General features: G+C 39.2%; 1 protein-coding gene across 8 annotated transcripts; it reads left to right on the top strand.

The window, feature by feature from the left end:
• Nucleotides 1-279: 279 nt before the first annotated feature.
• On the top strand, nt 280-24,885 carry HEATR3 (HEAT repeat containing 3). Of its 8 annotated transcripts, XM_074881794.1 has the most exons (16): nt 280-460; nt 1,964-2,136; nt 2,923-3,010; nt 3,465-3,550; nt 3,979-4,086; nt 5,827-5,936; nt 6,700-6,840; nt 7,597-7,880; nt 8,566-8,656; nt 11,721-11,878; nt 12,912-12,994; nt 13,258-13,394; nt 15,876-15,964; nt 16,783-16,926; nt 17,027-17,203; nt 17,947-24,885. In XM_074881794.1, the coding sequence occupies exons 1-16, from the start codon at nt 341-343 to the stop codon at nt 18,064-18,066; spliced, it is 2,109 nt and encodes a 702-aa protein (XP_074737895.1). In that variant the 5' UTR covers nt 280-340; the 3' UTR covers nt 18,067-24,885. The 8 variants fall into 8 exon arrangements, with proteins under 8 accessions (XP_074737895.1, XP_074737896.1, XP_074737900.1 ...); XM_074881795.1 differs by lacking the exon at nt 3,465-3,550 and having other exon boundaries at nt 282-460; nt 3,974-4,086; XM_074881799.1 differs by lacking the exons at nt 280-460; nt 3,465-3,550 and having other exon boundaries at nt 2,119-2,136.
• Nucleotides 24,886-24,953: the final 68 nt, after the last annotated feature.

Below are 24,953 nucleotides of genomic sequence, written 5' to 3'. Positions count from 1 at the left end.
TCGCACCGGACCAACATTTCCTGTGTTTGATGTGGTTCTTACGCTCTCAGATACTGACCCCAGGGAGAAAGTCCTTCCGGTTTTCCATCCCACAGGCCCGTCCCGCCCCTGTCAGTGCTGGTGGAGGAAATAGTTTCATTCGCCGTTTCCCTCCTGTGAGTTTTAGACCTGGGAATCATCCCGAGTAGAGGCCGTGTCCTGGAAGAGGCGTGAGGACGCCGTTGGTGCGGGGCTGAGGGGGCCCCTGGCGGTAACGGGGGGAGGCGGGGCCGGGACTGCGCCTGCGCGGGGGCTCACACGTGGGTGCGCCGGCGCCGAGCGGCGCGGCGGCCGCGGAGCCATGGGGAAGAGTCGGGCGCGGCGGTTTCGCAGGGCCCCCTTCTCCCCCGCCGGCCCCGAGCAGCGCCGCGGCGGAGAGGCCGGCCCCGAGGCAGAGCCGGCCGCCGAGCTGCTGGAGAAGGTGCGGGCGGGAAGCGGGGGCGGCCGCCGGCGGGGCGAGGGGGAGGGCGGGCTCGGCGCGACCCCAGCTCGGGAGCGGGGCAGCCCTGGCCCGGCGGGGCGGCGGCGGCGGCGTGCTGTGCCCGCCGCTGCGGGCGGGCGTGGGGCGACGTCTCGGCTCTCCCCAGCGGTGTCGGGCGCGGGACCGAGCGCGGTGCCCCCCCCCCGCGGGCGCGGGAAGGAGCCGTGCGGGGCATCCCCCGCCGCCCCATCCCGTCCTTCCTGCCGCCGCGGCGCTTCTCCGGCGTCACGGCTGCGCCCGCGGGCGGCTCGGCGGGGAGGGGCGGCGGCAGGGCGAGGGGTGCGGCACCCCGCCCGGGCTCTCGTTTCACCTTCCTGACCGGTTCGGAGGTGCTGGGGCAGGGCGGGAGGCTGCTCTGTGCCCCTCGTCCCAGGAGAGGCTCTGAAGGCGTTCTGGCAGTGCTTGGGCTCAGTGTCCCCGGCCGGAGAGTTTTCCTACAGGTAGCCAGAGCGGTCAGTCCAAGATCCACACGTAAGAAATAACCGATAGAAAAAGCTGAAAAAGACTGGGCTTGGCCACTTGTTGGCCACATTCCTGGGTTTGATTTAGGTATTACAGATGAAAACTAGTTTAAACCTCTTCCTACCCATGTGACTTTAGAATCAGAAGTAAAAATCTTTTCCTTTAAGTAAGTAAATCCCCTTTGTTCACTGCACTTAACTGAACTCATTGAACAAATGAACACTGCTTGGTTATTCTTCTGGACTAATCTGTTTAGTCTTAAAAAAAAAAAAAAGTAAAAGGAAAAAATATAAATGCGCAGGTAAGGATGAACTGAGAGACCTCTACCAGTTTCAGTGAGGCAGGATCTGATGTACCGCTCCCTTCCACTCTGCTCTTCAGCAGATGTTTATCTTTTTTTGTCAATGAACTCCATGACCTTCCAGGATAGGTATTTCTGCTGTTTTATTATTTCTATGGTTTGCAATTCTTACATCTCACCTAAATCTCTGTTACAGCACAAGTCAGTATTGTCTTGTGTACGTAGAGAATGCTTGCTCATTGTCTTTAAACAGATGTTTTTAGTCTAAAGGCTATCATGTTTTTTCATATTTTTTGATTATTTAGGGTCTTTTTATGGTGGCATATGTTATGTCTGTTATACTTCCTTGATGGTATTTTTACCCACTTTTGTCCATTTTTTTTTTTAAACCATAATCAAAAGTAAGTATGAGGTCTCACTAGTGCCAGCTAGTGACAAATCTGTGTCTGAACTATGGCTCTCTTGTTAAAACACCCAGAATAGTATTTATCTAGTCGTATAGTTAACACATGTAACCCAGGCAAAGATTGATAAACTTCCATGGAAGTTAACAGGAGCAGTAAAACAGGAGCTACAGCGCTGGGCCTGCAAATCAAAAAGCAGATCAGTCTTTTCACCCAATAAAAACTTCCAGCTACCTTTTTCCTTGCTCCTAATCTGCCCTGTTTGTGTCTCCCCAGCTACAGCATCCCAGTGCTGAAGTGCGGGAGTATGCCTGTGCCAGTATTTCCAAGCTGTTGCAGCAGAAGCACGTAATTCCGGCCTTTCTGCAGAGAGATGTTGTCCGGTGTTTAGGACCGTTGTTGATGGATCACAGTTTAGCTGTTCGCGAGACAGCTGCAGGTGCTCTCCGGTAAGCAATGGCTAATACTCAGTTAGAATGAGGTACTCCTGGCATGGTAAAGAGTGGGTTTTTGCTGTTGAAAGCCATGAACTTGAATGCCATCCTTTCTTCCCTTGACTCTGTTTTGAGTAAGTAAGCCTACATCAGTCAAAGTCCCCGAGATAGTGGATTTTCTTTCTCCAGTAGGCTGCCATGAGACTTTAATGCCAGGAGCAGGCTTTAAGTTAGTTACTACCGTTTTGTGTACTTCCAGTGGAATGCGCTGCTTTCCATCCTTATGTTAAGAAGAAAAGATCAACAGTATGTGAAGAAATACAGAGAATTTGAATGCTGTTAGTATGGCATTATGTCTCTTGATAACATTGTAGAAGCAGTGGATTGGTTAGAGAATGCACGTAGCTGGCTTTTTGAGAAACTTGTAAATACTGAACAGCATCATTTTGAATTGGTGTTCTGTGGTCAGACCTACAGCTTGCTTTATTTGTACAAAAATGTAATGCTAATACTTGTTGACGTTGATGTTGTATCTTACACTAACACCTGACAGAAGTAATATTTTCATACAGATAAGCTTTCTAGTTAGACTAGACAAGTAAGTGAAAATATTTTTTTTTCCTAACACCGAAGTTATTCTTTTATGTTAGAAAGGTAGAAGACTGAAGGTACTGATTAGGCAGGTAGATTTTAAAACAAAAAGTACCATTACTTTTAGAAAAGAGTACCACATGCATGTGTTTTTGAAACATTCCTGGAAAGTATTGTATCTGATCCAAAGCTTTTTTTTTCCCCCCCCAGAAATCTGAGTGCTTGTGGAGGATTTGAAGTCTGTGATGACATGGTCACAAAAGACATCATGACACCCCTTGTCGCACTTCTGAAAGAGGTGTGTTTATTTTTATTATGATTTTAAAACTGATCTAGCCATTGAATTATCCAATTTTCAAAAATAGTTCAATTTTTGTAGCTATTGTCAAGATAAGATATTTGAAAGATCTTTTAAAATAATGTTTCAGTAGGTTTAACAGTACAAAAATTATTCCAGAGATTTCAAATGACTTGCTTCTGCCTCCTGACCTGCTAACTTGGATCCGTGGTGAGGTTTGCTGCCTAGGATGATTTTTGCATAAATGGTCAGGAGATTTTGGATCTGGAACAGCAGTCAAGACAAGTCTATTCTATCAGTCAAGTTCCAGATCCGGTATTTACGTTGCAACGTTATACTAGTGAGGTTTTTTTGGTAAACAATTTTGTCTAAATGAAAGCTTGGGTTTACAATTGGGTACTTACTGTTATTGTAGAATAATCTGTACTGAATACCTATTCTTTGTTTGGTCCAGGTGTTGCAGTACAGTTTGGAAATTGCATTGAATTCTGTCACCTGCTGTCTTTGTATGAGCAGCCTTGAGCAATGCCATCATTTTCTGTATGTTTCTTCCCCATTTTAAAATATAGGTAATATAGCATTATTGTAAAGCGCAGCAAGATATTAGCTGAATTAATCTTTGTGATTAGAAAGAGCTGTTGAAAATTGCATATAGACTGTTAGCAAGAAACAGCATTTCAGGTTCTAACATTGCTAAGTATTTCTTTGCAAAACGAAATGCTTCTGAACACTATTGAATGCAAAGCAAGTACTGTAAGAGTCTCTACAAGAGGAGAAAAAATTATCAATTATTCAATTCCCTTGTGGCCCAGTTTTCATAGAGAATAGGAAACTAGTCAGGTTTTCTGGTAATAAACACTTCGTGAGAGATCTCTCTATTCACTCTGCTGCCAGTGTTTTAAGTTTTTGCTTTTCTTCTTGGCTTGTTTGTTTCCCAACCCCGGTTCTCCTGTTTGGTTGTAGTGTAGCACTGGACTAGATGCTAACCAGCTCTCTCCAAGGAAATGCAGAGAGATGAACAAAAATTATATTGAAGACATAGCCAATGAGGCTATTAATTTGCTATGGAATGTATGGTAAGTGCTGTGTAAACACTGGCCTTCTAGAAGAGCTAAATTAAATTGTTCTTGAAAAAGAGCATGGTAATTGAGGCAGAAATGACTGTCCTTGCATGGGAAGATATATTCAGTTGCTGATTCTGATTTCTGATTGTGTTGCTCCTACGTGTGCCTTGCTTAATGAACGGCAAGCTCTCATCTGATCTGAAGTACCAGTTTGTCTTCTACCATAAATTACTTTTGTAAGTGAAGGATTCTAAAAGTGCACTGAGCTGGTCATTAGTTCTAGGAGAGTGATGACATTTTTTTTTTCTATTGGTTGTTCATCCTAAGTTCCGATACTGTTTTCTGAACATGTTCTGTCACAGGCTGCTGTACAGTTTGGGTTGTGGGGTCTTGCATGCAGTTCCTGTAGCTCGCTATCATGATAGGGGAGATGGAGAAAATTAAATTCTATCAGTGGACTCCAGTGCTCTGGGAATATGAGGAGTTTTTGTACTACTTCCTAGCTCTGCAGGTCATCCCAAAAGTTAATATTAAATGTTTGGACAAACTATCCCTTAGTGACTGAGGCACTGATACAAATCTACTTAATTATGTGAGAATGTGAATTGTTCAATTAGTAGTGTACATTGGAAACACCGGGTGAAGGGAGACAAACAGCAACACTATTAATACAGAAAAGGCTATAAACATCGAAGTGATGCAAACCTGTTCTGAAAGTTCTCCTTGAATTTTCTGTTGTTTCTCTCTGTTTCGTAACAGCTCCACGTCATTATAGACTTTGGTCCATACAGAATTTTGGTTTGTTCTGTACAGTATTTCACTGGAGCTGCCTCTATGTCTGTCTGTCTGGTATGGCTGCTTGCTTCAGGCCTTATTTGTAAATTTTTTACACAGAGTTCTTACACGGAATACATGACCCTTTGTAACGGACTCAACAATGTATTATGTTCGGGTTTTTTTATTGCTTTTGTAGACATAAGTTCTTCGGAGCAGGAACTATAATCATTAAGTGTTCTCTAAATCAATTCTGTATTTTGAACTTTGTGACAATGACTGTGAACTACTGACTTTGTTGCTAAGTTTGGTACTGATAAAATTGGGGCTGGCATTGATAATATTTTCAAAAGTAAATTTTTGAAGACCATTGTAGCTAGTTAGGTCCCATGCTTTTTTAGTTTGAATTTGTCTTATATCAGTATATTAGTTTAAAAATGGGAATAGCTGTGAAAACTTGAAGAAACACAAATCCCACTGTTAAATAATTAAAGTAAATGTCACATTTAGCATTGATTTAGCATGCATTTCTCAATGCATGTAATTTTCTGGAGTAAGCGAATAATGATGTGCGAGGCAACAGCCCGCTCTGTTGTCAGTGGGTTTGTGGATGAAGTCTTCCATGGCTGCAGAAAGCTCTGGGCTGGCTTGTAGCCTGCAGCTATAACCTTTCACGCTCTGGCTGGCTCTGTCCACATGGCACTGTACTTAGGTTCCCAAATAAACTCCTGAATACTGTGTGTGAGGGAGCAGCTGGCAGAAGGCAGCTTTCATCAAAGGTGTCCAGGGTATTGCAGGTTCTTTTTCTCCATTATATGGAGTTGATCATAACCTTGATAACGAGGGGTAGCTCTTTGACTAATGTGTAATTCTTAGGTAGGTTTTTAAAATGTGAGTAATAGTGACTACATGTTACTTAAACTGTTATAGTAATTTTATCCTGGGAGAAGTGTTTTATTAATCTTTCTTACACATTAGTGAATGCAACAACACTGCAGTATCCATATTCAATAAAGAAGGATGTCTGGAGGCTGTGTTACATTACATGAAGAAATTTTCCACAAATGTGGATCTGGCTATTTCAGTAGGTAAGTGGTAAAAAATGAAGATAAGAATTTAAAGATACTTTTTTTTCTTTACTATATGAATGTAACACTGATGTCACATCCATTGGATAATGCACCTGCCTTAGCATTACTTAAACTTTACAATGAATAAAAGGCTTTGAATTCCCTTCTGAACAGCATGTCATTCAGAAGTTGCCATCTGTTGTGCTTGTTTTCAGTCCAAAGGAGAGTGGCTTATTGGTGGTGACATGGGAAGAAAAATTTTGTGGAAAGAGACCTCTAGATGGAGGCTGTGTTTTTTCATTTTCTGGTTTAGGTAATGAAGGGTTTAATTTGTAGTGCAAAGGACATAGTCCATTTGAAACAAACCCAAACAACTCCTATCACTTTCAACATGGTTTTATTAGTAGTATTGTTGTTATAGTCTTATAATGGTCTTACAACTGTATGTGCGTGCAACATTTTTTGGTGTTGTCTCTAGACAGTATACAATGGAGAAATTTAATTTTGAGTAGCTGAAATTATTACAGCTAGTCCCCTGTCTGATGTGGTACTGTCCTCACCTGTTTTATGTACAGGTTTGCCATAGAATGTCTTTTAATCTGAAACACAGCTTGTGAAGGACAGTGTCATGCCATTACAACATGATGCTGCATGAAATGTTTTTCCCTGTGTCTGCGTTTCATTACTCCAGCTGTCAGGAAGGTAATGCTTTCTCATTAGGAGAGTGAAAGCTACTATTGGGTCTGTTAATTATCTTTGTTGTCGTTGTTGTTTGCTGCAGCAAACTGCTTGCAGGCAGTGACGGAAGATAATCCAGATCTTCTTTCTTCATTTAATGCTTCTGCACAACAAGTGTTGGAAACCGTGATGTTGTGTCCAGAGAGCACAATGAAGCACATCCTTCTGAGAACACTGATAGCAGGTACGATGCTCAAGGGTGTTGTGATGCAGAGCATGGCAGGTAAAGGAGGGTGGGAAGGACAGAAGGCTTAGTCTTCTCTGCTATAGTCTGGAAATCTGATTGTTAAAGCCTGGATAGATCATTCATGAGGATATTTCTGCCTTTTGGGATTGTGTTTTCGAGTGACCAGATATTTGCAACTAGTTATAAAATCGTCTTAAATGCTTGATTCTGAATTCAGTACCTGCTCAGTGTGATAACCTATTTTAACTGTTCATTTGGTTTTCAACAGTGAAATGAGTCAAATAAAAGTAGTACAGGAATCATTTTGATCTTAACAGGCATAGATTTTTACCTCAGGTTCTGTACCTTGCATTCTTCTTTCTACCTCAGATGTTCAACCATGGTGATTTTTGATACTGGAGAGTAATAAATTAATTTTGAGAATCCTTAGAAAATGGTTATCTCATGTGGATTTTTTTATCGCAGGTAAAAAGTTGTCACCAAGGTGGCTCCACATAAATGTTCTGTGTATACTTACATGCTGAGATTTGAGCTTAAGATGTGGGTGTAACATAGTTACTACAGATGAGTATATAGCATGCTAAACAGAAAAAAATACAAGTCTGTAGAGAAAAGACTTGAACATTCATACTGAAATAAAAGCACTGGGTATTTTAAATAGTGGAGACTGTGTCCTTACAAAATAATTGGCTGTTACAGAACTGGGACTTGAGTATTTTAATAATTTTTATATTTCAACTATCTCTTGTTTAGGCACTATTTGGAATATCAAGGATACCATTCCACCAGGCAGCCTGGGAGGCATGGTTAATGCAATCCTGAAGATTTTTTCAGAATCATTAGCAATAGATGCTGGCGAAACAATTATTCATATGAATGAAGCTGAAAAAAACAGGTTAAAACTTGCTGCGGAGACAGACACAGAAGAAAACATGAGTGATGTTATAGACAACTGCATTTTGAGTGAAGATGATAACATGGAAGAAATACCAAAAGGAAAAGTCAGGAGAGAAAATGACATTTCAGATCTACTTCCAGTAAGTGTGGCTGGGTGGCTCTTGGGCAGCTTAGTGTGTTTGGCTGAGCATCTCACTGCTCTTGACTCAGCATTAGCCAGAGCAAACTACCTATGAGTGTTACTAATCCTAACTCCCAAACAGCTTGACTATTGTAGTCAACTTCAAAGATGAGCATGGAGAATTTCAGCACAACTTGTTCCAATGTGGCAAAGTTGCACAGCACATCAGGAAAGCACGTTTTCAGTTTTTTCCTCTAGTGGAAGGTAAGGGCTTATCTGATGCTTCCGCTTGTAGCTACTGCAGGAAGTTTTGATTTCTGCATAAGGCGAGTGAGATTTTTAATGGTTGCCACCAGTCAGTCATGAGTGGAGATAGCTCAGAGGTTAAATGCATTCACTATTGAGTACATGAAAAGAATAACAGAAATACATGTTTCTGTTAGGGTTTTAGCTATCATTAGGTAATATTATCCGTTACAACTTTACTGCAGGTGGTGTTTCTCGAAGGTAAAATCTGTTATGAAACATCCAACAGAAAGATGATAGATAATCCCTCTTGTTTTTGTGGATTTTTTTAAAGTTTTGGTGTAGAATGAGAAGAGGAAATGGCTGGTTTATATTTTTAATTGACAGCTTGGGTACTTTAAATTGCACTGGAACGTTGTTTTACAAAATTAAATTTGGTTCATGTTTTTATTTTTTAGTCTGATAAGTGGGAACTGAAAGAAGTGACAGCTTTACTGATGGCTCAGCAGACTGCTCTGGAAATCATTGTTAATATGTGCTGCAGTGAAGGTTTGTAGGAATCTCTTTCATTGCAAGTGTTGCGGTGCATTTTGTTTCTAGAATAGGTCATGTTTAGTTTGCTGTTTGGTGATCTTGGCTTTTAAGGGTGAATGCACACAGACTTACTGTCCCTGGTACCCTCATCTGGGGTGCAGATTGGATTGTCATTTCTATTACTAATTTAAGTGTGTTTTTTCTCATTTAAGTAATTTCTGTTGCTTACATATTTTTTTGCATGATACTACATGTGCCAACATTTAAGAACAAACGAAAAAGCACTTGTGCCAAAGAGGTATTTCGTAAAAAGTATTAGAACAAAATCTTTGTTCAGTTAGAGAGCCATCTGAGTGTTCATCTGATACAATATGGGTGTGAATCTTATTGCAGGACAGGGGCGTGAATTTTTTTTTTCAAGCAGATAAATCTTGTAGTTTTGATTTAGTTTTGATATTATAAGTGTTGTAAAAGGATGAGGAGAGACAACTTTTGCATGCAACTCTGGCAACAATGCAGATTTCGTCTGGTCAGAGTTCCACCTTTATGAGCTTTTTTGGAGGGAAAAGAAATACTGTTATTCTGGGGAGAGTAGGAAATAGATACTCTGTATCTTCTGTGAACTCTGATACTCGGTTTTGATAGCTTTTCTCCTAATATTTGGGAAAACAAATAAGCAGTTCTCAAATTCTGTTTAAAAAAACCACAAAGAACAACCAAACAAAACTAACCCCCCCCAAAAACCCTCCAAAACATGAAAACTTTAATTGCTCCTACAGTTTGTAAGCCTGATGCAAAAGTAATTGTGTCGGAGATAACTTTCTGAGTAAATCTTCCAGATTCTAATAAAATCCACAGTAATACTCAGATATTCCCAGTGGTGATTTTTTTTTTCTCTTGCAACGCAAGGAAATTCTGCACCTAGTATATGAGGTTCCTTTCATAACTGCATTTCTCATCTAATGAGCTGTAATTCATAAGCTCTCCCCTTTAATTGGAAACTCTCTTGTGGATAAGCTGCATATTCTGCCATTCACTCAGTGTAATGTAAGGTTGATTGTGTTGTGTTTCAGCACAGTACTTTACCCATTCATGGGCAGAGAGAAACATAGTCTGTAGAAATTAAGAGGAATCCAGAGGCAGCTTTTCATTTAATTTTCGTTATTTGAGGACTAAAATAGCTTTAGCCATTATGCTGAGTTCATAGAAACACTAATCTGGCCACAGAACTGGGGGAAATAACCAGGCTGGCAAGAGATGTGTTTTATTGAACGCTGGCTGGTGTTTGGAAGAAGCAGAGTGCTCTCCCCTTAACGGGGGCATGGGAAGGAGGCCAGGAGACTCCAGCATTGCTGTCTGGTCTGTAGTTCGTAGGTTACCAATGCTAGTTAAGATGGGGTTGCCATTGGAAATGCTTCTGTATTTCCAGGAACGTTAGAAGAAACCTGATCTTAGTCATGGGATGATGTTCTAGAGCCCAGTTCCTGCTCTGCCCTGGTCACTCACTGTGAACACAGGATGACTGTTGTCTTTGTTGTTGCTGAATTGCATGGTCAGCTCATATACTTATCATTTAGTTTTCAAAGGAGATTCATGTTTTCTTTGCTTTGTAAAAATGCAGATGGAATTTTTTTGGAAGAGGCAAAAGACTGACTGAAGGGTGATGTCTGCTTTGTTTTCATGCTTGTTGCTACTGTGGGTTGGTAAAGCGTAAAAGATAACCTTTCCTCATGCAAAGGCTATTAACAACAGCATATTATGGCTGTAGGATTACTTGGATATTACTATAAGCAAAAGAAGGTGCCCATGTGTTCAAGTTGCCACAGCCTGATGAGTTAGTTTGCATTGGATAAACAGTAGTCATCACCTTCAAATAAATTCTTCAGCTGCTGCACAGTGCAGGTGAAATGGGTTCACTTAAACCTTTCTTGCTGTATTTTAAGTGAATTAATTTACCTTTTGCTGCAGAAAAAGTGCATGGCTGTTACTGTAGTTACTACAGTACCTAGATCTCACGTGAATCTGTTGTCAGACAAAATTACTTGGGGGCGAATATGATATTTTTTTATCACAGTAGTTAAATATCCTCACCTATGTACGCAGGCAGAGTGTTCACCTGTCAGCGAGGAGGATCAGTCCAACCTGTAGACTTAGGACTTGCATAAACACCAGTGTCACACCAGTTAAAATGTAACCAGGTTTAAAACAACTTTAGATAAATCAGTGTAAACGCTGTGGATGCAGATATATCAGTTTAAATATAAATGATGGACTTAGCCTGTTCTTGTCAGGTCAAGTCCGCCTTTAGCCATGGACAGATTATTCACTTTACAGTAGCTATGCCTGTTAGTAATACCACCTCAAGCCCTCTCACCATGTCTGCCCTTACAGATCATGTAAGTATAAACCTAGTTCAGATCTATAACTATAATCCTGGTTTGATTTACTTAAAAGATGTGGCTTGGAATGGCGAACAGAGATGATCTAGCTTGCTTTGGCTTGTTTTGCTGTCATCATTTACTTTCAACTAGCCTTGCTGTGGAGACAGTAACATCTTCATCCAGCCCAGTTACTGCCCAGTCAGAGAACATCTGTCTGTGGCTTCGGGATTGCCAGAGAGAACAGTTGCCTTAAACTGATCGCAGTTAGTAAACAAGTTAAGTTAAACTGGTGTATTTGCATGCTTGAATCTACCTCAAAAAGTAAAATGGTACAATCCAAGTTAAAATCTTAGTAAATGCTTTATGAAATGTTTCTTCTATACCTTTTCTGGTATCTTTAAGTGAAGCATAGCTAGTATCAGAGAATGAAGTATCTGTGTATGAGGAACCTCTCTCACAAGAATACTTGTTGCCTGAATGAATATAAAATAAATATTTTTTAAAAAAATAAAACCATTTAAACAAAAGTAGTATAATATTTAGAACTGTGGCTTATTGGCACTTGGTTTGTGTGGACTTCCTTAGAGGCCCAGAGTTTAAAGACTCCTAAACCAAGAGGTGAAGCCAAGTATAATTGAGAAGTAGGATACCTACTGCATGAGTGCTGTTACATTTACAAGTCTATCTTCTGTTCTCAGATCCTTCTGATGACGAATGGGAAGAACTCTCCAGCAGTGATGAAAGCGACTTGTTTATGGAGAACTCATACAATGAGGGGAGCGGGCTGCTAATGTCACCCCTGTGCCTCTCTGATGAGGTTAACTCAGCATTTCTGAACAACCTCATTCCAAAGAAGGTATTGTCTTTTATTTTATTTCCAACACGTGGTACAGTCTTTCCCTTGTGCCTGATTTGTGTCCCAGGTTAGGCAAACAAATTATCCCAATCCATCTAGAGAAAAGGAATATTTTTAAAAATCAGTTTGGCTTCACTTTTATTGGCCTAGAGGTAGAGCATCTTCACATGAGCTGTCTTGACCTAAATAATTTCTTCATGTAAGTGGGAATAGAAGGTTCACGTGTTTCAGAAATCTGTTGTTTTTTGGTTTTTGGTTTTTTTTAATTTGGCTTTCCAAAATACAAAGGTGGTTATTCCTTGATTTGGACATGAAAAAGATTACCTGCAAAAAGAAAGGAAGCTTTGAGTAGAAGCATGACTGCCAGATTTCCATATTAGCTAAGTGAGGTGGGAGTAACATACATGAATGGCAACAGTCAGCATTGAAAAAGTACAAGGTCCTCTTTCCCCCTGTTTTATACATAGTATCTGAAGTACCATATTTGAACCTGCCAGGAATTCAGATGTTCTTGTTTCAGAGTTGTTGTGCTCATTCTTATTTGGGGTTGTAAAGATTAAGTTCATCATTTGACTCAGTTGTTATGCTAGTTCAGCAGCATTGTAAAATTCTGACCCAAGACATTGAGGTGTGAGATTAAAACACTGAAGGCCTTCTGTGCTTAATAGCAAGCAGTCTAAGTTTCATGGTGAGGTCTTTTAGACTTGCAGCTAGCTGAAAATCCTATAGCGGAATCTGTAAGAAGAAAGATTTAAATAAAAAAGAATAGCAGAGACTTAGAAAATCACTTTTTGTTCAGTACAGTTGGATACTTAAAATATGCTGTGCTAGACCCAGTGTATAATTGCACCGTTTGAGTGACTGACAAAGATTCTGGCATTTTTAGCAGGTGAGACAGTTGCTACCCAGAAAGCTCTGAAATATGTAGTTTGAAGTATCTGTTTGACATTGAGCTAAAATTTCAGTCTTGCTTCCAAACACACTTTAAAAAAAAAAAGCTTTATTGCTAAACCTTTCTTTTTCCCCTCCTCAGATTCTTGAAAAAACTGCTTTTCCGAACAGTGTTGCTCTAGACATCTGTATGCACAATCCGTCTTGGAAACCATTAATTAAAAAGTAGGAATTTCATTGTCTCTCTTGCTGTTTTTCATGTATATTCAGTTGTTTTAGAACTCTTAGAAGGATTGTCCATCTTTGGGTTACTTTTAAGATCTGGACAATGGCAGATCTGATAAGTGATTTTGAATAGAGATATAAATGTTTCTACAAACTGCACACCAGATCACAGCCTTATTTAATTCAAGATTCTTCTTTGTATTTCGACAACTGTTTTCAAAAAGATCTGCTAAGTGCTTTTTTTGTTTGTTTCTTTGTTTCAGACTGAATGCAGTGCAGTGTAGAGCTTTAACATGTCTTCATAGCATTTTGTTAGTGTCAGATGTGGATTGTCTTGGAGGAGCTTCAGCACTTCAGTCCCTTGCACAGCATCTCTCACGCCTAGTCTTTTCCAAAACGGGTAAGAAGTTTAGTAAAGGGGGCTTGCTGACACCCTTTGCTGATCGTACAGATATAGACTAGCTATGTACACTGTTACGTTTTGACGCCATTTTATTACTAATTTTATCCCTTTGGCCTTTCAAAATAAGGATACTGAATGTTGGAAATGTGCTGACAAAACAGGGTATCCTGATAAGATGGGTTTATCCAAATTGCATCTTGAGTAAGTATGCTCCTAATGCAAGAATATGCTTTACATCGGTGTGTGCACACAGAAAGTCACTAAGTTAGTGGATGAATCCTGCCTTGCTGTGAGACCAGAACTGTTTGCTTGATTATATTTGTAATAATAGCAGTTTTTCATCAATCAGACAATGCATGAAGAAGATGGGACGTTTTCTTTTTAAACGTGCTAACTAGCCTAAATGGAAGTGTGAAAAAAAGGGTATCTAGCACAGTCTTTCACATCATTTTTCTAGAAACCCTATGAGGTTGTGGCAAAGGTGGTTGTTGCAAAAATCTCCGGAATGTACATGCTTATTACAGTAGGAAAAAGAGCAGCCACCTTTTGTCTAGGATATGCTTTATGTGTATGATTGCATAGCTTTATTGAAAATATATTTGTAGTAAGGAAATATGCAAAGTTTTTATGACTAAATATTAAAACTGCTCAACTTCCTGTTATGGTGGTAGTTCAATTTCCATGGAGAAGGCAATACATTTAATTTTTCTAAAAATACTCTTTTAGAATATCAGAGATATGCTGGTAAACACCAGAATGTATCCACTGTAGTTCCTCGAAGGCACACTATTTCATAGAGATACTGTCATGGTTTCCCCATACATCTGCTAGTATCAGTATTACTGGGTGTCCTAGTGTAGATATGCAGCAGTTAGTATTTCCAGCTACCTCCTATAATCTTATATATCAAATCAGCATTATACCAGTAATACTGTTGGACCATTTATGCGATGATCTCTCTGTTACTGACACTAGAGAAGCTGAACTGAGATTAAAAAAAAAGGAGAAAACAAACAAACAAACAAACTGGTTCCAAGTTGATGATCTGGTTCCCTGACAGGCTGCTTCATTCAGACTATTCTGATAATCTGTTTTTGTTTTAAGGTCAGTGATGATGGCTTTTCAAAAAATAAAAGATATTCTTAGAGGCTGGAAAAGCCTGCCAATTCTCAAAATTGTCAGGAAGCATTTTTCCTAAGAGATCTGTTTAAGTCTAGCATATGTATAGCTTTGTCGTTTCTTGTCTCTTAGAAGCTTGAGAAGCTCTGTTTTCTTCCCTTACTTAAAGCGTCTTCATTTGTAGTCACAAATGTGGTGTATGTAGTTTTTACTTGCTGTAGTGAATAGTATGACACTACACTAATGCTTGAAAATGCATCTGCCTGCAGAACACAGTTTTCTCTATGTCATTAAAAGCATGTGTCCAGTCTATGGGAACATTATTACTGAGAGTGTAGTGCCTGAAAAACTAAAATGCAGGAAATGAAAATAAATAAGAAAACATATGCAAGGAAGTTCACATAAAATATTCTGTCTCATGCTTGAAGAGCAGGACTTCCAGGATTTCAAGGTCTACATATTATGCTTTGCAATAGTCAGAAAGTCCTTAGATGAAACTGGAGAAGTGGCTAGCCAAAGACAGAGGGTGCTAATAAATTAGTTCAATGGCTCAGGTCCATCTTTGTTAATATTTTTTAATAGTTAAATGGAATGTGGTGGAAACTGCCTGATAGAGTTGATAACATACCAACATGTGGTTAATAGGAATTCTGTGGTTTGCAGGGTGAAAGAGAGGCATAAAGATCTAGTTGTTTACATGGGAAAGGAAGAGATATATATGAAATAATCAAGAGGTTCTGCCTCTGGAGTGGTCCAGAAAATAAGAACACATTAGAGGAAAATAAAAAGCTTCAAGAAATGCAGAACACGCATTGAAGATGATGGCTGGTATTGATGAATTTGTAGTTAAACAAGAATAATGCACTGTTTGAGTCATAGATTTCTGAAAGGTTATTAAACCACCGGAAAACATGCTCTTTATATGAATTGGAAAGAGTCCAGTGTTCTGGATGTCTAAAAAGCCTGCTTGAAAGACAGAAGAAAGGAGTTACAGTATGCAGTCAGCTTCTGTAGTTTCCTCAGTTCCTGTATTACGGCCTCCATGTGATACCAGTTTTCAAGCTGCTGTTCCAACGGCAGTGGCTTGTACTATATGTTAGGTCACACAAGTGGCTTAACCAGGGATGTGCCTGAAAATGAGGACCAACTGTGGTCTAACCTCCAGATGCAATTAATACTGAATTCAAACAAATCACTATGGTTACAACCTACAAAGACCAGTCTCTGAAAATCTAGTGCTTCCTGTTTGTGGTAGTACCTGGAGGAACAATTAAGGGATTAAGGAATTTGTATTTCTTTGGTTTTTATATCCTTCATCTTACTGTTTAACTTTTGGCTCTGGGTTCAATTCTTTGACAGAACTCCCTACAGACACAGAATTCCTGGAAGCCATAACCAGTGCTTTGAGGGCTCTCCTACAAACAATGGCATCAAAGAACATCTCCCAGGTAAAAGCTGTCAAACTCAAATGCTCTGGTAGGTTCAAATTCATGTGAGATAGTGCTGGAAAGTTTTTGAAACAAAACCATTTAAATGAAGTGCTAAATTTCAGCAACTGTGAACACTGAAAGAACAGATTTAATAGCATTCACTCTTTGTATTTTTGATGGACCTTAAAGGAATTCTTTTTTTTATGTATCTCCTCCTTAACATGTAAACAGGTGAAAGTTATTTCAAAACCAAAACAGCAATAAGCCGCGAGTGTATTTAGGAGATGGATATAATGACAAGCATTTAGTAAATTAGCACATAGAAATGTGGATTCTTTGTTTCCTGATGTCATCTAGCTGAACCTGCTTCTCCTTCTAGAATCTTGGTTGGATATGAATTAGGGAGCTAAATATAGGAATAAAACATAATAGTTTGTTATAAAAGACTTAATACTACATGGTCTGCTGGTCCTCTCTGGCTTTAAACTGAAAAATTAGCTTCTGTACTACAAGTTGTACTGAGTTAGAAGTAGATACTGAGCTAGGTAAATTTGTGACAATATGTTTGAGCTCGGAACTTTTTCCTTCAGTTTCATGACAGCCTTGGTTATTTTATGGAAGAAACACCTTAAGAAGTTGAAAGGGAGAGTTTAACTCTTTTCTTGCTAATTACATTTTCAGAATGAATGTAGTTTTCATAATACGGAACTTTTTGTTTCTCTGTTACAAATTTGCCTGTGCTCTGTAAAAGCAAATGATCTAAATGTCATATTTTCAAATATCCATGAAAATGTAAATATGTCTTCCTTTTTTTTTCTTCCCCCCTTGCTTAACAGTGTATGACTCCTGAGCAGCTATTGGCTTTATGTGAAGCTGGTATTCACAGCAGCAATGCCAGTGTTAGAGTGAACGTAGTGAGCATCCTTGGAATTTCTGGCAGTGTCCTGGCAAAAGGACAGGATACAGCTGAAACACTAAAGGTGAAAAAGCAAACTTTGCATTGCAGGCCTAAAACAGTTCTGATACTTCTTTCAATTTTCTTAAGCATTGCTGGAAAAATGAATTTTTCTCTCATTTCAGATGATTGGAAAATTTCTTCTTGACGTTGCTATGAAGGAATCTTCTCTTGTGGTAGCAGGGGAAGCCTTGGATGCACTTTTTGATGTATTTGCAGATGGTAAAGAAGCAGAAAAGGCGGCGGTACAGATCAAGTTGCTTCCAGCACTGAAAGAATTTCAGCCAGTGTTCAAAATGAGGGTAGGCATCAAATGCAGCCAGCTCAGGGTCTCAACACACAATGTGGGCTAAAGCTTTCAGATTTGGGCTGCTAGAAGAGATAATTAAGCAGGAATGTATGGCTTTATAAGATGACAAAAAAAATAATTGAATTCCTGATATTCTGCTTTAGAGGAAAGCAAATACATTTACCTTGCAGTTCACAGAACTGTCAGGGTAACAGCGCAGCATCTGCCTTGCAACATCTGCATTACCCCATCAGCGTTATTGATGACTAAATCACTGCATTGATCTGAAACCCTTGTTCAAAAAAAAAAAGTCCTGCAGATGTCTGTGGAGGAGAACAGCTAAATTGGTGGGAGAGAAGTCCCCTCTAAAGTTACATTGACATCTTTTATTTTTAACTTGCTGTAGTTGCAGGTGGAGATTTTTGTTCTGTTGTTGGTTCATTAAAGTAGACCATGTATTCTGTATTTTCAAGAATCACAAGGCCAAAAATCTACAGAAAATAAGCCTATGTTTCAGATTTATGAGTAAAACAGCATGCCAATAGTAGTCTAGTTTTAGGCAGAGATGTATTATAGTGAATTGACTTGCAGAAATAATTGCTAGCTACGCACGTGCACATGTGAACGTGTTGGAGTTCTCAAAAGGCATGGGTGGCATGTCTTGGTAGAAGACCTATATAGAATTACTATAAACTTTAGGTGGTCTAAGAGCAGAAACTTCTCCATTAGTAAAGTATGTATTTTTTGGTTTTACAGATGCGAAAAGAAGGCAAAGGACAATATAGTACAGATCAACTGTGTGTTCTTGACAATGTGAAGATGAATTTGAGAAGATTCATTGCATATCAGGAGACACTAGGGAAAACCCCAACTTGAAACATCGAGGAACTTGAAACTAAGGTTTCCCTTATTGAATAATGTTTTCCAAAAATACAACCGTTTTGAACTTCTAAAATTTATTGAGCAGAGCAGTTTTGCTTTCATGTTAATACTGCATTTTTTTACATTCATTATTTTTATACTTCTGGGTTGATGCAATATGAAAGTCACATCAACGTCAAAAAACAGAGCATACTTTGAGATAAAGTGTTAGCAGTGATAAGAATGTGCTCTTGCAGTCCTGACGTCTGTACATAGCACCACTGTCATTGTTTCAAAATCTTTATGTATCCTAGCGGAAAACTATAATTGCATGAAAAAGTAATTTAGAGAATATTCTTGGTTATGTGCCAGATCCAGAAAAAAAAATTTAAAAGCTCAAGATCTTTTTCAGGGAATCGAGCAGCGGCAGAATGTTCATATTTGCTATTTGCTCTTACCTATTTCTAGAATTGCACAGGCACTTATGGCAGACTTCCCAGGAGAAGTGTGTGACAAGTGTGTAGATTACTGTCAGCACTTGGGTCTGTTACTTCATGAGGTTTATTGAAGAGAAAACTGTATCAGATTCATTTATGATAAATTCAGTATGATAGCTTTTTGCTGTGGAAGTCAGTGTAAGAGGATACTACGTTTACACGCAGCTCCCTGGTTTTGCTTTATTTTGATTGGTATTTCTGAAAATCAAGTCTCCTGATTTTCTTATTTGTAATTCTACATCAGGATGAATTTAAATTCAGGGAAGCAGTGTACCTAATAAAAAGTATTTTTTTATATTGAGATATTCTCTAAAGTAACTTTGTAATTGCTTAAAATATCTTTTTCAAATATGTGTGATAGAGATTTGTAAGCCGTAAAATACGGAAACTATTTTCAAAGAGTATCACTGATGAAGATTGTATGTGAATTTCCACATATCAGAAGCTTTGGTTCTGTTTCTGTGAATGAGATCCTCTCATACACAATTTTAAGGGAAAAAACCTGCAACTAAATATAAGAACATTTTGTTATGCTGGTTTTTGAAATAGGAATTTTTTTCCCCCCTCTTCTCTTAACATGCTGCCTTAGCACAGGCATCTGGTTTTTGGCAAAATTTTGCCCATGGTGTTAGGCATGGAACTACAAAGTTGTTCAGTTTGTTAGTTTTCAGTCTCTTACATTGGAAAGCAGGCTCAGGAACTGATCGGATAACTTGCAAATTGACTGACTTTATGCAATCCTGACATACGCTATTTTGTCAAATGCAAGAGAAAGTGAAAAATGAGTTTAAGCAGCTATACTGCCTGGAAGTCCTGTTATTGCTATTACTTTACAGGAGTTGGATGAAATGTGTGAGGTGATGCAATGCCTGCTAATCAAATGAGTGAGTGGGATCAGGAGGGCTCAAGGTCCATTGAGCCTGGCCTGGAGAAGTCTAGGAGAAGTCCTGAGGAGCATGGAGTGATTGAAAGGTTGTCCTGGGATTTGGCAGGGGCAGGCAGCAAAGAGGGCTGGAGTGTAACAGTTGAGGAAAGAGTAGCTAGGTGGATTATGGCGTAAGACTGCACAGTGTGTGGATTTTAATCCTAGTGTTACTTATACTTGCTGTACACTGAGGATAGTATAATATTAGCCTGATAAAAGGTATTAATATTTGTTTGGAGCACTTAAAAGGACTTTCATCCAGAAAGTTCTCTCATTTTTGGGGTGCTACACTGAATTGCAGGATGATCAGGGTTGGAAAGGATCTCTGGAGGTCTCTTAGTCCAGTCCCCTGCTCAAAGCAGAACTTACTTTGGAATAAGATAGGTTGTGCTAGGCCTTGAACATCTCCAGGGATGGAAATCCCACAACTTCAGACAGCCTTTTCCAGTTCTTGACTGCTCTCACTGTGAACGCCTTTTTCCTTTTTCCCCCTTGTACCCTGCTGCAAAATGTGCCCCTTGTCCTTTGACTGCACACCACCAAGAGTCTGGCTCCATCTCCTTTTATAACCTCCATTTGGTAGTTGAAAACAATAATTATATTCCATTCTTCTCCAGACTGAATAAACCCAGTTCCCCCAGCCCTTCCTTGTACATCGTGTGCTGTAGCCCTCTAACCATCTTGGTGGCCTTCTGCTTGACCTGCCCTTTTGTCTTGCACTGGAGGGCCCAAAACTGGACAGTACTCCCGATGTGATCTCATGAGTGCTGAGTGGAGCACAGTAATCAGTTTCCTTGACCTGCTGGCCATGCTCCTGCCAGCGTAGCCCATTGTTAGCCGTCAACACTGCAAGGGTGCACTGCTGACTTCTCTTCAGCTTATTGTCCATCATCTCTCCAAAGCTGCTCTTTGGTCATTCAGTCAAGAGCCTGCTCTGTTTCATGGGATTACTCTGTCCCAAGTGTAGGACTTTGCATTTTACATCAAGTGTAGCTGTCAGAATCTGGTTCCTGGGGACTGTTAGAACAATGAGGTTACGTTATTTTTTGTTTAGAGTGGGGTTTTTTAGGTGACCAATGAGAAGAAATGTTTCATCTTCAACTATGAATCTGAAAGTTTCAGATAAATATATAGAAGATAGAGCATCCACTAGAAAACGTGTTTTTCTTTATGTAAGCTATCAGACCCTGTTTTTTTCCTTCAAGTGAAAAGACAGTCATTTAAATATTAAACTATTCTCAGCAGTAGGAATGCATGGATTATATTTTTTTTGCTATGCACTGATCACTTGAATGTCTTACAAACAATAATTTATGTCATAATAAGGTGCGTAGTATGAACAATGTCGCTTGCATATGATTTTTAGTGCTTAAAATATTTGCGTCTGTCTTCTGGTACACATGCCATTTCTAGATAATAGCTGAAAGAGAAATGAGGACGTGCAAAGGCATTTTGGTTTCTTGTGTGTTTGTACTAAAAGCCTAACATACAAAAACTAAAATAGTCCCTTCACCTTTGTTTCATCTGAGGGGACCAGAGCACTTTAGTGGGCCTGTTTGGCTGAGGGCACGAAACACTGACAAGCTGGTGGCTCTGACTGCAGCTCACCAAATGTGTTTGGGCTGATAGGTAAGCTGTAGCTCTTGGGAGGTGTTTTTGTTGTTTTGTTAACCTCATCGCTAATATTAATGACACTTTTATATGTGATTTCCTAACATCCCACGTTGTGAGACCATGTCAAAGTTGATTGCCCTTACCAGTGGCCCATAGCAAAATGGAGCCCTCATCTTCCTTTGAGTTTTCTACATTATAGTTATCTAATAATAATAATTGGCCATCTGCATATTTGGATGTCTGTACTTTTATTTCTCTGAATGAGAAAATCTTACTCTTATCACCTGCCTAGCTACCAGTTCAGTGTGACTTGCTCTTGGTGTCTAATGGAGATCTGGTGACTGAATGAGAGGTAATAATTTTCTATGTTAATTTAAAGAGCACGTTCTACTTGTAAGGGACAAGTAGAAAATAATAGGAGGAGCATGGAAAAAACTTTTTAAAACTTGACTATGGAAGACAAGGCAAGTTATCAGTGATTTAAAGAAGCGTCAGATCGGGGTCTAAAACCACAGGAAATTTAAAAGTCCAGAAGACCTAAGCTGTAAGATTGAGGCTGTAACAGTTGTTCCAACACAGTTAAGGAAGATTAAAACAGCAGCAGAAGTGATGATGTGGTGCAAATTAAATGTTCTGGGGGCTTTTTTGGCACTGGTTTATTTAAACAGATTTAGGGTAAGCTTGAGATGAAGACAGGATCCTTGACAGCGTACAGAGGCAAAGCAAGGTCTTGAAGATACTTTGAGGGTGGCAGAAATTGGACTGATCTAGACAGTGTGCAGCATAAGTAAATAGATGCTAAATAAACGTAAGTAATCTTCATCAGTTCATGTAATCACGCAGATAAGACTGGTATCATCGTATCTGAAACTGAATTTGTTTGCTTATCCTGGTCCCTAAGGCATCATCTGTCTGTGCTTCAATTAAAAACTGCAATCCTTTGAAAGGACGGATTGCTGCTTTATTTGTCTCCCTGTCTGACACCTAGCACAACAGAATCTGGCTCCGAGTTGAGATTTTATACCAAAATAGGTGCTGAATTTAAGTTGGACTATGGTATTAAGTAAAGAGGGCTGTTGCCTCCCCACCCTGTTCAGAAGCAGTAGGACTGGTGGCATTTGTTGCTGCTTTGGCCTCTCTGCAGCCTGCAAAATGTTGAATCCCCAACTGTGTAGATAAGGAGTTATTGCTGTGTGGTTTTATTTTTGCTCTCTATGAAAAGAAACAAGTGGCAAGATTTAAATAAGCATTTGTTGTGAAGTACTTTTTATACATCATGCCTTGACATTCAGAAGATGGCCGTATACCACATTATAGTCAATAATTAACTATTTGGGGTTTGTGGTGCGTGGTGAAGGTATTTTTTTGCACAGTACGTTTTTTTTTAAAGATTGTCATCGTAGAGGAACAAGAATCACTTTAACGAGTACTACTCGGCTTGGTTTTAAGTTTGTATTTTGAGAGAAAATATTAAAAACATCAGAGCACAGTAAAATTACAAAATGAGAACTGTCACATAAAAAAAAATTTAAAATTTGTTTGTAGTTTAAGTATGATAAATGAAATGTATATCTTGTGAAATATTAACATAAAACAACCAAACAAAAATGCACATAAACTCAAGTTCTGTTTCCTTAGTAATTTTCAGTAAAGGCATTCCCAGAGGATTGGATAGAAATGTCTAGCCTTACATTTACTGTTGCAAATTCAAATTCAGGCAATGGTAGTGGTAATTGAAAATAATGTAACTGTTCCTTTCTGGCACAGATGAATTGAGCAAACAATCTAAATATAGTTTGCGCTGGACATACTGTTAAGATATATAACATTAAGATAATTGGCAAAAACTGAAAACTCTGACAGTTGCAGCAGATGAAGAAACGTGAAGTTTTTCCACAAGGACTGAAACATGGTGAGCCTTTGTGTGTGAAGAAGCTTTTACTTGAGTGGTGGCGTTTTTTTGGTCTAATTTCCAAATAAATTCAAACTGTTAACTTTTGTACCTTCTGGGAAAAATAGCATGCATTTAAATTGATTCACTCTAATTCCATTTTGTTTCTGTATTATTTTCATAAGTTCCTTGTTTCCGTGAGAGGCATTTTGTCAGACATAATTCAGTGACCACATAAAAACATAGTTTGAGACTTGCACACAAAGGATATGGTAAGACGCATTTTTTTTTTTTCTTTCAGATCTGAGTGTCAAGAACTCCTTGCACTACTTATATTAAAGGCTTAAATCAAACTGCTTGTGAGCTGAAATAAGATACCATTGTCATAATCTGTACGCTGTTAGAACAGTTGTGGCCGCTCGTGTTCTCAACGTAGCTGAGGGTCCTGATGCAGCCCTGGGCTTGCGAGGCACTCACATAAATACCTATACCGCTTTTAAAGATGCACTGGGATTTCAGTATGCCTTCTCCTGGTTTTGTGTTCCTTTTTTGACAAAAATCCCGGTGGGGATTCTTTTTCTTTCTCCTTTGACGTGAATTTTTTTTTGAACTTTTAAGGAAAATTGCATTGGCCTCTTCCCTCCTCCCCACCCCTTGATGGGGAGTGAAAGGCACTTCCAGAATTTAACAGAAGAATGGCTGATTCAGCTAGAAAATGCATGATGTTTCTAAATAACCTTTTCTGGGAAGTTCTCTTTTTTAGTAAGTAAAAGAGTTAAAGTTCAAAGTCATGATTGAAAAAAATCAGTTTGACCATATTCAAGTGGGGGTTTTTTTGGTTGGGTTGGGGGGGGGGTGTGTGTGGTGTGTGTTTGCCCCTCCCCCCCCCCCCCCCCCAATTTTTCTTTTTTTTGTTAATACCCCGTAGGTATACTCCCTAATCTAAAGCCTTTGGGTGGTACTACACCACCTGTGTTGTGTCCTGGTTTTATTTGCTTGGGACTAGGGTTGCTACTGAGGAATCCTGTAAATGAATAAACCTCAGTCCTACAACAAAATGTGTTTACGTTTATGTGCTATGAGTGTAGAACAAATAATCGTTTTTGCAGAATTAGCTTTTTTTTTTAAAAAAAAAAGGTATTTTGGTATTTTTTCTGTTACTGGTATCTCCTTAAGGATAACATGAAATACTTTATTAGATTCATGCTCACTTTTCTATGTTGGTGTTAAAAAAAAAAATTAATGAATTGAAACTTTTTATTTGCATCTCTGATGTAGGAGAACCATCAGGCTAGTAATTTTCTAGCTACCTTTTTCTGGTATGTTTATAATTCTCAGAATAACTCAAGTATGTGGGTTTTGGAAAATAGGATTATTCAGGGTAGTTTTTCTCCCAATTCCAAGCTGTGCTTAAGTCCCACCAGTTTTCACTTAGCTTTTGATGGTAGTTTTAGGCACAGATCCTAATTCTCAAAGCAATTAAGTCTGTCAGCTCAAAAAACAAGTTTCACCCTACAGCTTCTTGCTGTAGTTGGGTTTCTCTTGGACAATGCAGGTCAGACACCCTGACAGAACTGGAGGGCTGAGGCCAAAATGTCCTGCTCTGGGATGGTGGGGAGAAGCCAGAACTTTAGTCTTTGGTTGTCATCAGGAAGTGGTGCTAAGTTAAGGCTTCTTTGCAAACTGTCCATCTCATAGAATTGCAATGCAGCTTTTTAATTCCAAAACCTCCACCTCCGTCTTTCTAAAGAGAAATCCTCTCCCATGCAATTCTGAAACTATGTGAAGCACCAGGCCCTCGATGCAGTATGCTGGAAACTTTCTAGCTGATACTAAAGATGTTTTAAGGCTGTAGTATGAAAACACTAAAAATAAAACTGAATCTGACCTGAACTTGTACTACTCAATGTTGCTGTTTGCTGTGTTGTATGTAATGTGTTTTTCCATCTGCAGAAGCAGAACATACCAATGTAGC

Source organism: Strix uralensis, chromosome 12, assembly GCF_047716275.1.
Source record: "Strix uralensis isolate ZFMK-TIS-50842 chromosome 12, bStrUra1, whole genome shotgun sequence".
Classification (NCBI taxonomy): domain Eukaryota; kingdom Metazoa; phylum Chordata; class Aves; order Strigiformes; family Strigidae; genus Strix; species Strix uralensis.
Note: the sequence above shows the minus strand (reverse complement) of the source record. Positions and strands in the feature narration are given on the sequence as shown.